The 12598-nt window shown below is 47.7% G+C and overlaps 1 protein-coding gene across 2 annotated transcripts in view; it reads left to right on the top strand.

The window, feature by feature from the left end:
• The window catches only part of LOC144179416 (uncharacterized), a 93623-nt gene that overhangs the window by 57210 nt on the left and 23815 nt on the right, over positions 1-12598 (top strand). The window contains exons 19-22 of one of the 2 annotated variants that reach the window (XM_077707769.1): positions 276-479; positions 6931-6999; positions 8479-8580; positions 11555-11684. In XM_077707769.1, the coding sequence (XP_077563895.1) occupies positions 276-479; positions 6931-6999; positions 8479-8580; positions 11555-11684 (505 nt within the window). Of the gene's footprint in view, positions 1-272; positions 480-6930; positions 7000-8478; positions 8581-11554; positions 11685-12598 lie in introns of both variants that reach the window. The other variant, XM_077707768.1, reaches the window with a different exon arrangement.

Genomic DNA, 12598 nt, shown 5'->3' with positions numbered 1-12598 from the left:
CGCTAGTCATGCCGACCTTGAAACTGCTCACCCTTTTACGTAAAACTCTACGTCCGGACATGAGTTGAGCGGACGCTTGGCAGTTTTAACCACAAACTCCGGAAGGTCCCATCACAGCAATCGTCGGCTGTGTGACACTGTAATACCGCTCGTTGCATACGTGCTGTATACTACTGGTGGTACTTGGGTTTTAAGCTGCTGCCCAGTGCTGTGTGACCTGTGTTGGTGTGTGCATGCAAGTTTACGAGGGAGACGTTTGTGACTGCCTGCAGCAGCAGCAGGAGCAGCCAGAGGTGGCGCCACCCGAGAAAGAGGAGCCCACCAAGCGACGTCCGACGGCTGAGCCCATCTCCCTGTTTGGGGCAAACGAGGAGGAGGATGAGGAGGAGGACCTGTTCGCGGAGCGCACCACGCCTCCGACCCAGCTGGCCGACAGCCAGAGCAGCCACAGCGTCCACAGCGCCTCCTGGAGCACGGGGGTGAGATGTCCCGCCCCGTCTTCACTGAAGCGAAAGCCTTCCTAGTGGGGGCCGAAGGCGTCCCGTCAGAAAACCAATGCATTTCCCCATAGACTGGTTGGTCGACTGAAAAGCTCCGATACAATCTCTGCACACACAGTGCGTGCGTGGACATGGGCTTCCATTGTGTCAAAGTGGTTGCTTTAAAATCGCAAACAGGGAAACTGCATCGAGCGTGAAGAAGGAGTACAATAGTGTACCTTTATCTTATAAACCACGTTTCAGTATACTGTATTTACTCGCGTAATGAACCCACTTGCGTAATGAACCCTCCCCCCGGTTTTCCTCTTGAGAAGAGAATTTACTCTTTTGTCACTTTGAATAAAAAATGCAGCGGGAATATGTTTTTATCTCAGCATGGCTGCGGATGCCGTAGACGATCGCAGTAGCTTGATGTCGCGCTACAGTATGCGCAGAAGTGCTAAAAACGCGTTCCAACAAAAAGAAATCTCAACAGTAGCCGGAGACATGAGCACGAATGCTGTTGCTCACAATTTAAAAATTGCGCTCTTGCGGAGCGCCATCTGCTGAACTTAAAACAAACCTTCTTCTGCCATAGAAACATTGCAGTGTGCGAACAAAGCACAAAACGTACTCCGCACTCTTTAACAACGTATGGGTACGAGCTAGTTGGTACTCCATCTAAACACCGTATAGCGCAGTAGGCAAGACACAGGACGTCCGTGTCCCCTTCGTCCTGTGTCTTGCCTACTGCGCTATACGGTGTTTAGATGCCGCACTCTTTCCCTGCTCTTTGGTGTTGCGGCTGGTTTTGGCGGCGTGCGAACAACGCACTAAACATACTCCGCACTCCTCTGCTTTTGCTGTTCCGCAATGTCGCCATTACGCTCCGTGGTTTTGTTGTTCAGCTGTGTTGCGACCTTTTTTTGTGCTCTGGTGCGCGTTACGATGGGCCAGTACATGAGCTACACAGTCGGTTTTAAATTGAAAGTGGTGAAGCATGCGTTGATGCACATGGAAACCACGCGGCTGGGTGGCACTTAGTGTTGACCCAGTGCGTGTACGCTATGGGTGAAAACGATATGTTTCTGGGCGGTGAACAGGGGTCGCCGTGTGTTTCATGGTCCCAAAGAAGGGAAGTTTCCCGGTGTCAGAAAAGACATTTTGGAGTGCCTTGATGCCACGGAAGACAGTGCTCTATGGGCCGACAACAAATGTGAAGCCGCAAGCGACTTTAGTGAAGAGGGAAGCTCCATGGCGAGTAGGGCGCAACTAGGATGTTGGGAATAAAAAATAAATTTGATTACATAATTACCTACAGTGTTTTTACGAAAATGGTAAGGCTCTGACAGCACTTCTCTTAGCAACTTTATTGTATGGAATTTCAACTTTTAAAAATCTCTCGCAATTTTTTCCGGCATAATGTGAGCCCTCCCCCGAAATTCATGCCGAATTTTCTAGAAAGAAAGTGGGTTCATTGCGCGAGTAAATACGGTACATTTAGGTGGTTCGTATACACGCGTTTACTTCGTGCGCGAAAAACCCTCGCGCAAGTTCGTTCCTCATTTGCTGTTTGGGTGTTCGAAGGTTTCACGATACATTGGGTGCACTTTCAGCAAAGATTGGACGATCTTTTAGTGGAGGTGTTGACGCACTTTTGACACAGTTTTTATGCGAGAAAGCTTTTGCACTTCTCTCAATTTTCTTTAGGAGCGGGCGGCAAATTTTTTTATTTTAACTATTTATTTCACAATAACCCTGAAGGGGGGCCCTCGTGAGGGGTATTTCTTAGGATGAATGTTACATTGGCGTCGTATATAGAAAGTTGAATTTGTTAAAAAATGGCCGCCGCATTTTTGTTTTTTTTACTTGCAATGCCATTTATTGTAGCGTTTTCCTACAGAGAAATCCCCATAACGTTTGAATCGAAAGTTATTGAGATTTTGGTTAATGCTGTGAATGTGCTTCACTGAAAAGTAACCGCACTTGCTGACCGCGCCGGCGGCATTTTGTTGTGTTGTTCCTCCCTTTGGTCCCTTTCCATCTCAGTAATCGTGCTCGGCCACGTATTTTCTCGGCTCGCATGTTTTTTCATTGCCGGTCGACACATATTTTATCGTCGTAGCGGCTGTATTGACGCTTAAATATGCCCAAAAAAGAAATACCCGCGGCACAATGCCCAAAAAACCAGCCAATGTCGGCCGGTTTTAGGTACAGACCGGCAACAGGCCCGCTGTCTAAAAAACCGGTCGGGCCGGTCCAAAACTGGTCAGGTGGCAACCCTATGCGAAGGCAAGATAACCGCTGGTCATTAAAGGGACACTGAAGTGAATTTGTCAAGCTCCCGTTTTTGCTTGCACTGCGTAGACTGGCTCAAATTAGCACACTTTTCATCGTTTATCCGGTTAACAAATCGGTAATTATTTTACAAAGCGCGAAAGAAGAAAAACTACCATGTGCGGTTTGCGGCGGCCGCACCAACTAAAGCTGTGACGTTAGGAGGAGCGGGCACCGTGATTGGACGATGCCCAAGGTGAGCAACCAAACAAGTTTCGGTTTCGGTTTCGGTTCTGTAAAACACAACCGGTGGCGTTGTTCGATGGGCATTCTCAATAACTCAGTAATCATCGTACCGCGCTTCTGGCATGTTGTCAGCTGTAAAAATGCATAAAGATAAGCCTCGCAGGACGGCTTGGAATCGTAGCATTCACTAGCCGAGACCTACGCAGTGCATGAACGCCCTCCGCGTACCCGTAGACGCCCAAATGTCATGCGCTTTTCCCCCATATTTGGAGCTTGCCTCCCTCATGCCTGTATCGTAAAAAGTGTGTTCGCACCAGGCCAAGGGTCTGTTCATTCTGGCCTGTGCCCACTGCCTGCAAGAGTCGGTGCTTATGGCAACAGCACGCCAACGAGAACTCGCTAGCGCACCAGTGACAGCCTGCGCGCGTTTTGTGAACTAATTCATGGAGCCATGAACGTTGCAGCCAAAAAAAAGGTGAACTCAATATAGAAAACATCGGCGGTGGTAAAAAACATTTTTTATTGAGCAGCCAAGGGAGCTCGGAGCTCGGGAACGGCGGAAAACGAAAAAGTTAACTTACAAAAAAAAAAAAAAAAAAAGCACGTGCCCGCGGGGATTCGAACTGGTGACTTGCAAAATACTTGCGGTGACATACCGTATTTACACGATTGTAAGTCGACTCGAATGTAGGTCGACCCCCCAAAAATGGCACCTCTCAAAAAAAAAAAAAAAATGCCAGCGCCGCCTAGAAAATCGTATCACAAAGAGAAGCTTTTCCGTCGACCCACACGGCGGCTCTCCACAAGAGCGGTGCGATCGCGGTATGCGCGGTATTTTTTAAAAAAGAAAAGCTTTTGTATTGGCACCCTGAATAACCATGCGCCGTGGGTTGAGCGGGAAAAAACATTCGCTGCGAGATGACAACCATCGAAGCAACCGGCAGCGGCCACTGCCGCGCGATACCAAAACAAACATGGCGGCTGACGGAAGCGGCCGCGCCACAGAACAGGGAGGATTGCCGCGCGCGATTTCTTTTGAGCGACTAATCTCCCACCATAGCGTTCGGAAGTGTACTGAACAATCTGATATGATTTGGGCTACGTTAGCGCCGCGCATTGAATCAAGGGATTTGCTAATACTCATTTTGTTTATTAGAGACGAATAAAACGCTTCTTGACGCGTTTTTGCACGCGATTCGTGCGCGTCGGCGTTGCGCGGTCGACGTTTTGACGCCCGCGTCAACGATTCCGCGCGCGCGCGGCAGCTTCTACTGGGTTTACCTCGGTATTACGCGTGACGAGCGCGGCAGTGGGAGAAGCCTGACGAAGAACGCGCTCTTCATGCCGGCAGTTTGAAAGCACTCGGGAGTCGGGACAGCCGGCTGGCGCCGCCGGAGATGTTTAGGCTTACCACGGTGGCCAATATTTGATTGGCGCTTTCCCTAGCGGCGCGGATGATGCTTTATAGTGTCGTTTTCGACCACATTTCTCCTTTCCTGCTCAAACGCCTTTGTTTGTGCCTTCAGTGATATCTTAAAGAGCGGTTGAAGCTACGCGCACCTCCTCGCGGCTGGTGACGCCGCCATGTTGCCGCCGCCGATCGCGTAGCGCGCGCGGGTGGCATTCGCGGCAGTGTCAGCGCGGCGCATTTTCGCGAGCACAAAACGCTCTATGCGGTTCACACTTTAGACCATAACCATGGGAAAGAGGGTGCAAAGCTGTCCAAACCTCGTAGCACCCCCGATTTCTCGTTTCTCTTGCCGTTACTAGCGGTAAACGGTTCGATTTCGATTCTAAGTCGACCCCCCAACATTGGATTGCCATATTTGAAAAAAAGGGTCGACCTACAATCGTGTAAATACGGTAGCTAGCACCCCAGACCACTCAGCCACGGCGCGGGCTCCGCTGCACTTGGTAATATAGGGTATTATTGTACAACCAGTTTACACTTTTATTTAGTTTTGGCATTTCAAGCAGCTTAGGTGACTATTTGTTGTATTGCGCTCATGCAGTAAGCGTCGCCCGAGTTTCCACAATAGCTCACGTCTAGCAATTGCATTTCGTAGACGGAAAAGCGTTCGCAGATGCGTAGTCGTGCTGCTGACTGCTGTGCTTGTTCGCCCAGCGCAAAAAAGTGCTTCCCGCATCCTAGTTTTACGCTGTATGGTAAAAATATCAGTTGATTTTATTTCCTTAGTACCTATATTGACTTTGCTGACTCTTCTCCCGCCTTCAAGAGGCCTTATATTTTCCTACTGGCGTACCAGTCAGCGAAGCGTCGCATGTGCGCTTGTGCAGCGCTTGTGTGAAGCGACCTTGACTTGCAGCTAGATACAGTGTACAAACTAACCAAGTAAAGAAAGGCAGATTCTTCCATTCACAAACGTGTCCTGGCTTCGTTTCAACTGAGCGAACGAATTGCGACGACCCGTCGGCGGCCAGCGGACGAAACGCTGGGCCAACTGACTCTGTCTGAAGGCCGGGGAGCCGTGCAGTAGCGCAGCCAATTGCGAGCTCGGCTCCTCTCGACGTCACACGAAAACGCCGCAGAAAATGGGCAAGCGTAAAGAGAGGAGGGCAGCATTTTCGAATTAATTTTTCTACTAAATAAAATCTCGTAAACGCGCCCAGGGTGGTCGAAACATGGCCTGGGGACTCTGGACTACAATTTGCGCAAGTAATCCCGCAATGTTTACATATCACTTCAGTGTTCCTTTAAGGGCAACAGAGTGGATCCCTAGAGAAGGCAAGCGTTGCAGGGGGCGGCAGAAAGTTGGATGGGCAGATGAGATCAAGAAGATTGCGGGGATAAATTGGTCACAGTTAGCACGGGACCGGGGTAATTGGAGATTAATGGGAGAGGCCTCTGCCCCGCACTGGGTGTAGATAGGCTGGTGATGATGATGCCTTGCAGTATGGCAGGCTTGCATCTGCTCTTCCTTTGCTTCCCAGCGAGGAAAACCATTTTGCTGACTGCACACTCGGTGGTCTTGTGCTGGGGACGCTGCTGGGAACAGTGCTTATCGAACGCAGTCTTTAGATGGTGAGGAATACATTGAAAAGGAAGGCCAGTCCAGCGGACCTGCACCAATTAAATTAAAAGTGCCCCCCATGTTTGGCCATCTTGCATCTCACAAGATTGCCAACAAGGGTGCCACAGGGATATAAAATGACCAAAAATGGTCAATCTTGTAGAGTTCTGGCAATCTGAGAAAGCTTGATTGGAATGGGTGCGGAGGACCCTATTTTGTGGGCTAGTCTGTGAGCAACTTGCCTTGTTCTCTGCGACTCTTGGGGGGGGAACGTAGCCACTTGATGCTCGCACTGTAAAAAACTCGGCAGATCTCCTTCCCATGGTGCAATTAGCACCAGCATGTTCTTTCGGTGTGGGACTTTATTGCAACACAGGTGATACCTGTCAGAACAAAAGTTTTGGGGATCTGCTTGGCATAAATTTTCGCAAGGCGGTCTCACCAGCGACAAAACTTTGCCATGTGGGATAAACCTACACCATTGGAGCAGCCAGAGAAGCATGCGAGAAGGTGCAACCTGCAAAGGCTGATGTGTCCCTGCGATCCCTTCCTCTAATGTTTTTTTTTTCTTTTAGCTTCTTTGCTTTGCTATGCGTGTTCCAAGAGTCTATTTTAAGCATTAACCCGCTTAGGAATGGTGCTGCTATGCACAACATCGCAGGTTCAATTTTGCAGCCATGCAGGCCATTATGCTTGTTGTGGACAAGGCATGCAGGGGTTAGTAATGTCATTAAATATAAGAGGCAGTTAATAATAAATCCGCGTGGAAATGCAGCGTTCCTTGAAGGCCTGAAAAACTCACATCTGAGAGGTGTGCATATTTGTAGTGCTCACGTTTTTTTTTTTTTTTTTTTTCTTTTTTTCTTCCTCCCTCTGCCTCCCTCTCCCCTGTGCAGTCCAAGGGAGACACGGAGCCCGCTCCAACAGGGCCGTCGGAGCCCATCGTTGAGGAACACGTCACCAAGGTGGCCCATTGCTCTGATTATAGCTGTTATAGCTGTGCTGTAACTGTGTTATAGCTGTGCTCTGTTATAGCTGTTACAAGTGAAAGAATGTAACTGCAAAATATTATAGCCGTGCCGTAAGTATTTGCAAAGCTGTTGCCCTTTGGAGTTGCCCAAGTAACTATTGTCACACGAGTTTCCAGACTTGAAGCGTTGTTTGCTCTGGGCCAACTTTTTTCCCGCGAGGTCAACTGTCAGGTACAATATCTTGGGATGTTCTGGTCAGATTTGTATCATTTTTGCTGCGTTTGAATGCTTATGAAGTGAACAGTGCAATAAAACTGCACAGATATAGAAGTTCCTTTTGCTAGCACAATTGTTTATGCAATCCGTTTTACGAGAACTTTGGTAACTGATGACCAGGCATTTAAAAAGTTTTCAGCAATTGCAAGAACAATGCTAAAATTAATGCTGTGGTATAGTTGAACTATGTGGTCCTCCTAGAGGACAAAGCAATAATTTGGGCATTTCATTAGTAGATGATAAAAAATTGCCCAAAACGAAATGCCATAACATGTTGCTCAACTCCGAACTTATACTAAATAGGCGAAAAATGACTGCGTGTTTGATCTCAGGATGTTAAAATACACTAAATGTGTAAATATCAGGCACACAGGTTGAAAAATAACAAAAATCTTCTCAAGACCAGTGTCCCCCCTTAACGTTAAAAGGGAAAAATAGTATGGTAGAAATTAGGGTTGTCATACATAGTGGGTTTTAATGTCTGGCGGTTGAGGAAAAAGATTCAAATCTTGCTAACATGTCTGAATCTGTGTCCAAATGTGGTGCACCTAATTGCATGAGTGCAACTTTAGCTCGTTCAAGCCCAGAAAATTACAAGAAAAATAGAGAGGTGCTTTCGAGTATGACCATCTTCGGAGGCACTTTGCATTCATCTTCTGAACCTAGCGGAAAAACGTGGGATGAGATGCAGATTACACGACTGCTGCAATCCGTCAGAGCTCCATTGACCAACCCCACAAAGTTTCAGGGGGCTGGTGATTATGGAAGCTTGTTTCTGGTGAGAACGGCCCGAACGAAAAAGAATAATTTGTTGCTCGATAACTCAGGGCTGTTCAAAATCGCCTGCAGCCCTTCACTTCAACCTGCACCTTACGATAGCCCAACCTGTATTTCTTGTGGAGTGACCCACTACGGTGGCTCAGGGGCTGATGTGTTGAGCTGCTTAGGCTAAGAAGGTGAGTTCGATCCCCATCAACGTGCCTGCTTTTACGATTGAGGAGATAAGTGGAAACGCCTGCGTGTCCAGATTTTGGCACGCGTTAGAGATCCCCAGGTGGTCGGCATTAATCTGGAGACGTCCACTATGGTGCACCTTGTAGCCCAGGTGGAGCTTTAGAACGTTAAAACCCCATAATTTGATCTCTCTCTCTCTCTCTCTCTTTAGTGCCTCTGAAATGTTGGCCGTTTCTTGTGCAGCCACGGGCCGGAAGCCGCTTTCTGTTCGACCAGGAAGACGACCTCTTCAAGTCCTCGGAAGATGCGTTGGATGTGGACCTGTTTGCTCCTCCAGCAGCCAAGGTGAGGGTCCTGGGCAGATTTTAGTGCAAAGCACTTTATGGGCTCGCCTATACCCATAAAGTGCAGAGCACTTTATGGGTCTGTTGATTATGTATGTTATGATATACGACGTGTCAAATATTTTGTTGTGATGGGTTAAACGTTTGATATGTTCATTTCCCTGCTTTTACTAACCATTGTGTTCGTTTTTGCCACTGTAAAGATAGCGTATTTAGTATTGGACCCACGACTAGCCAATTGGCTATGGGTCCAAGCACTGTCTTGAATATTTTTGTAACCGTATTACATGAATAAACTGAACTGAACTGAACTGAACTGAACTTGTCATCGCAGCTCGCTAATGGTCGATGTCAAGCGACTGCCAGGATCGGGCGGCGCAGTGAGATAACGGGCCCAAGTAGAGCCTGGTGTACCGTCATCAGGGAGTCACGTGGAGGCTTTGAAAACCATGCGTTTCAAATAGTCATAACCGTTCGAACCTTGTGAACCGCCTGCGCTTGTCATACATCTCTCCGTTTAGCGCAAAGAAAACTGTAGGTACATTTGAGGCAAAATCTGTGTATATAACTGGCAGCCTCCATGTTCATTTAGTTAGGAGCACTCATTGGGTTGGTTTTTACCATAGTAAACACAAAAAGTGGCTGCGCAAGAAAAAAATGGCGCGTTCGGAATGCCGCAGAAAGGCTACAGCCGCGGAATTAAAAAAAATGGTGCGTTCAAAATGACACAAAACAGCTCCAGCATACGAAATTAATGCAAGCACAGAAAGAACAGAACTCCCGCTAGCACAGTGTCTGGCAGGGGGGTGCGCGAGCACTGCGAGGACGGGAAATTTGAATTGCATATTCATCAACAGAGAAGTGAGACAGGGCGGCGAAGAGCGGGACGGGTGGTAGCAGTGAGCGGATAACGGCGCCACCACCAGTTATGGCGAATCGCTGCTCTGCACTTCCGACAGCTTTCACATTGAGTGGAACGGCTTTAATTTCTTTTGTTTTTGTTTCCTATAAAGCAACTTTATTGAATGCACCTGGGACACAGTGCAACAAATATTTGGACCGAGAGCGAAAGGTTGGTGTCCTTTGGCAGGTGCCATGGTCGCAGACTCTTGGAATCTACGGATCCATAGCAAAGGCCTCCTGTTTTGTTGTACTGGGGGCCAGCAAATGCAGAGGTACGAGTTGCATTTGCGAAGCCAGAATGTGCCACGGAGTGTCTGTTGTTGAGTGACAGTAGGCAAGGTGCATTCATTCAATGGACGACATGCTGGCTGCATTTCGGGGAGAGCAAATTCCATCGATGATTGGGGAATACGAGTGGTTCGTAGTTCATATTTCCTTGCAAGTTATGGGCGTTTGCTTTTTCTTTGTTTTTGGTCATTTGCGTGTTCGAGCATTTGGGGGCAGCAGCATTTTTACTTGCGGTAAATATCAGAACATAGTGTGGAAAATTTTTGGCACCGGTTATTAAGGGGAAGGTATCGTCCTCTTGGAAGCTAATTTTGCTATTTTCTGGTTTTAATCTGAGCAAGTTCTGGCTTTCCGTATTGTCACGATGCCAAAGACGACGCAGTTGTGCTGAAGGAAAACACGCTTATTGGAGCAAACTTGTGCTCTAACAATTCAAAGAATACAGAGGCGGTGAAGCAGCAGTCAACAAAGTGACGTGCGTAGACTGGTGTCGTCGAATCGAATACCACGGCGTCTGCTCTGCAGGTTTTTATCTTTCGGCGCGAGTGTTTCTCGAACCGTTGATTCACATCCAGAACATTGTAGATCAAAGAAGATTGTTCGAGGCTAGTGACGTTAGGGCGAAACGCTCTCTGTATCAGAATGAGATAACCCGTGCGGCATAAAAATAAAGAATGGAACACTCGCTTTGCTTGGGACACAGATAACACAGCCGGGCGCGGCCGGGCAGTAAAAACAAAACGTAAACAAACAAACCCGATGCCTAGTTCGCAGCAGTATGTACTGTGAATACAAAAGAAAAAGTTCATCTTCAATTCAACCTCGCAAAGAATAGGGAGTGTTCAGTCATGGGTTCGCAAACGCATTTAAGAGAACAGCACTGGTCTTAATCGAAAAATGTTTTATTTTAACAGTTATGATGATGAAAATTGGGTGGCATATGTAGTTTTTCATTCTGATTGTGGATATAAAATTTGTTTCTGTGTAAAACGACTACGCTCAAATCTATTAGGATTTTTATATCCGATTTCTTGACAGCCTTTGTAACGAAACTGCTGGAGGGATGCAGCTGAACAAGGTGCCAGTGAACTGTGCACAAATCAAGGAGTGCAATAAGACTAACAGTGTCATTCTATCTGGCCTGCAGCCGAAGTTGCGACCGTTTGAAGTTCGGGCCTGGAAGGCAAACCCGGTTTTTCTGGTTTCCCACCTTGCAAGCCCCCCTGAAGAAAGTGTGTAGGAAAGTGCTTTGTGCAGGAGAGTGTTCGCTCTGTGCTGGTTTACTATTGTACTACCTGACGCGGGAGTTTTCACATGTGGGATAGTTACACAGTCACAAGCAGTACTTTTGGCAGTACTGTGGAGAGAGAGATTACGTCATGATTGGGAAATTTGTTTTGTACGAGAATGAGGCTAGATGGCGTTCGGAAACAATGACGAAAATAGCAGTTTGAGGAGGAGAAAAGGGGGGGGGGATGCTACTTGAGCACTTCTTCCTTTTTTTTTTGTCTGTAGTAAAAGCTTTAAAACTTTTGCCCTAGATATATTTTTTCTTGCAGACTCCAGAACTGTTATAAGATTTTATGTAACCTCAATGGCTAATTAATTATCGCATTTGCAGTAGCGAAACAAAGGGCTGTTCAGTAAATTCAGTACTCGTAGAAAATAAATGAGAATAGGACAGAGGATTTACTCTGTGGCGTTGAAAGTCACCGAATCTATGCACCCACAAATCTACAAGCCCCACAGTGCAGAGCTTGCAATCGCTTTTTCGTGTTTTGCAGCCCGCGGCGGCGGAGTCGACTTCGCCCCCAAAGAAGAAGCCGGCTGGTGGGGTGTCGCTGTTTGGAGGGTCCAGCCTGTTTGGGGACGAACTGAAGAGCCGACTGGGCAGGCCTAACACCGCACATGCAGGTTGATGTCGTCCTTGTTGCTACCGTCGTTTGTGTCGCATCAGAATGCCTCACCTGCCACTAACTGTCGGTGCCGTGATACTGCGTGAAGTGTTTCAACCCCGAACTGACATGTTTCGCGCATTGCTCTGTGACGTCGGGGAGCAGCTGAGCCTTTTGAGTGTCGTGCTGGAAAGCTAGGAAAATCGTGCGGGGCCTGTTTATATCTGACTGCTAATTCTGTGTGTGCTTGTTTGAGGGCTTCATTGTCCCCCCTCCGACGTGGGTGGGACATTGGTACCTGAGTAAAGGTCACCTAGTTGCAGCCGTATACCATGCCCAGCACACCACGTACAGGCATGTCTAATTACATCGTGGCTCTCGTGGCTTTTGGCATCACATTTCGGAGGTCCCATACCTGGCACAGAGACCGCAAAGAGGAGCAGTGCAGGGAAGAGGGTTATCTTTATGTTGGAAGAAGCGTGCAGTCACAGCGTGCAGTCACCTTCTTAGCGGCTCCTGCACCTTCCTTCAGGGTTACCAGCAAGAAGTAATTGGCCGCGAGGAAGTGCCTGCTGATTGTGTCAGTGCACCCAGCGGTATCGCACAAACATAGCTCGATGTGCCTTGTGCCGTGAAGGGTTGGCTCTCGCTAAGCGCAGTCTCTGAAGGGCCATTTCAAGATCCGTGTGTTGGAGTGTTTTTCTGTGTCAGCTCACTGCTTCAGAAAACGCAGTCCTCGAAACTGGCAGTTGCAAAAAAAAAAAAAAAAAAAGATACAGGGCTTGGCAGTTGAATAGTATATTACATTAGAATCACCACGAAAAACAACATTTATTACAACGTTTCGGCTGGACCCCAGCAAAAACTGTCATTTTTCAGTCTGGAACAAAATTTATTTAGGAATTTTTAGACATTTCATAACCGCTGGTCATT

Source organism: Haemaphysalis longicornis, unplaced genomic scaffold, assembly GCF_048455015.1.
Source record: "Haemaphysalis longicornis isolate Haplotype H1 unplaced genomic scaffold, Haemaphysalis longicornis Haplotype H1 scaffold_4, whole genome shotgun sequence".
Lineage (NCBI taxonomy): Eukaryota > Metazoa > Arthropoda > Arachnida > Ixodida > Ixodidae > Haemaphysalis > Haemaphysalis longicornis.
Note: the sequence above shows the minus strand (reverse complement) of the source record. Positions and strands in the feature narration are given on the sequence as shown.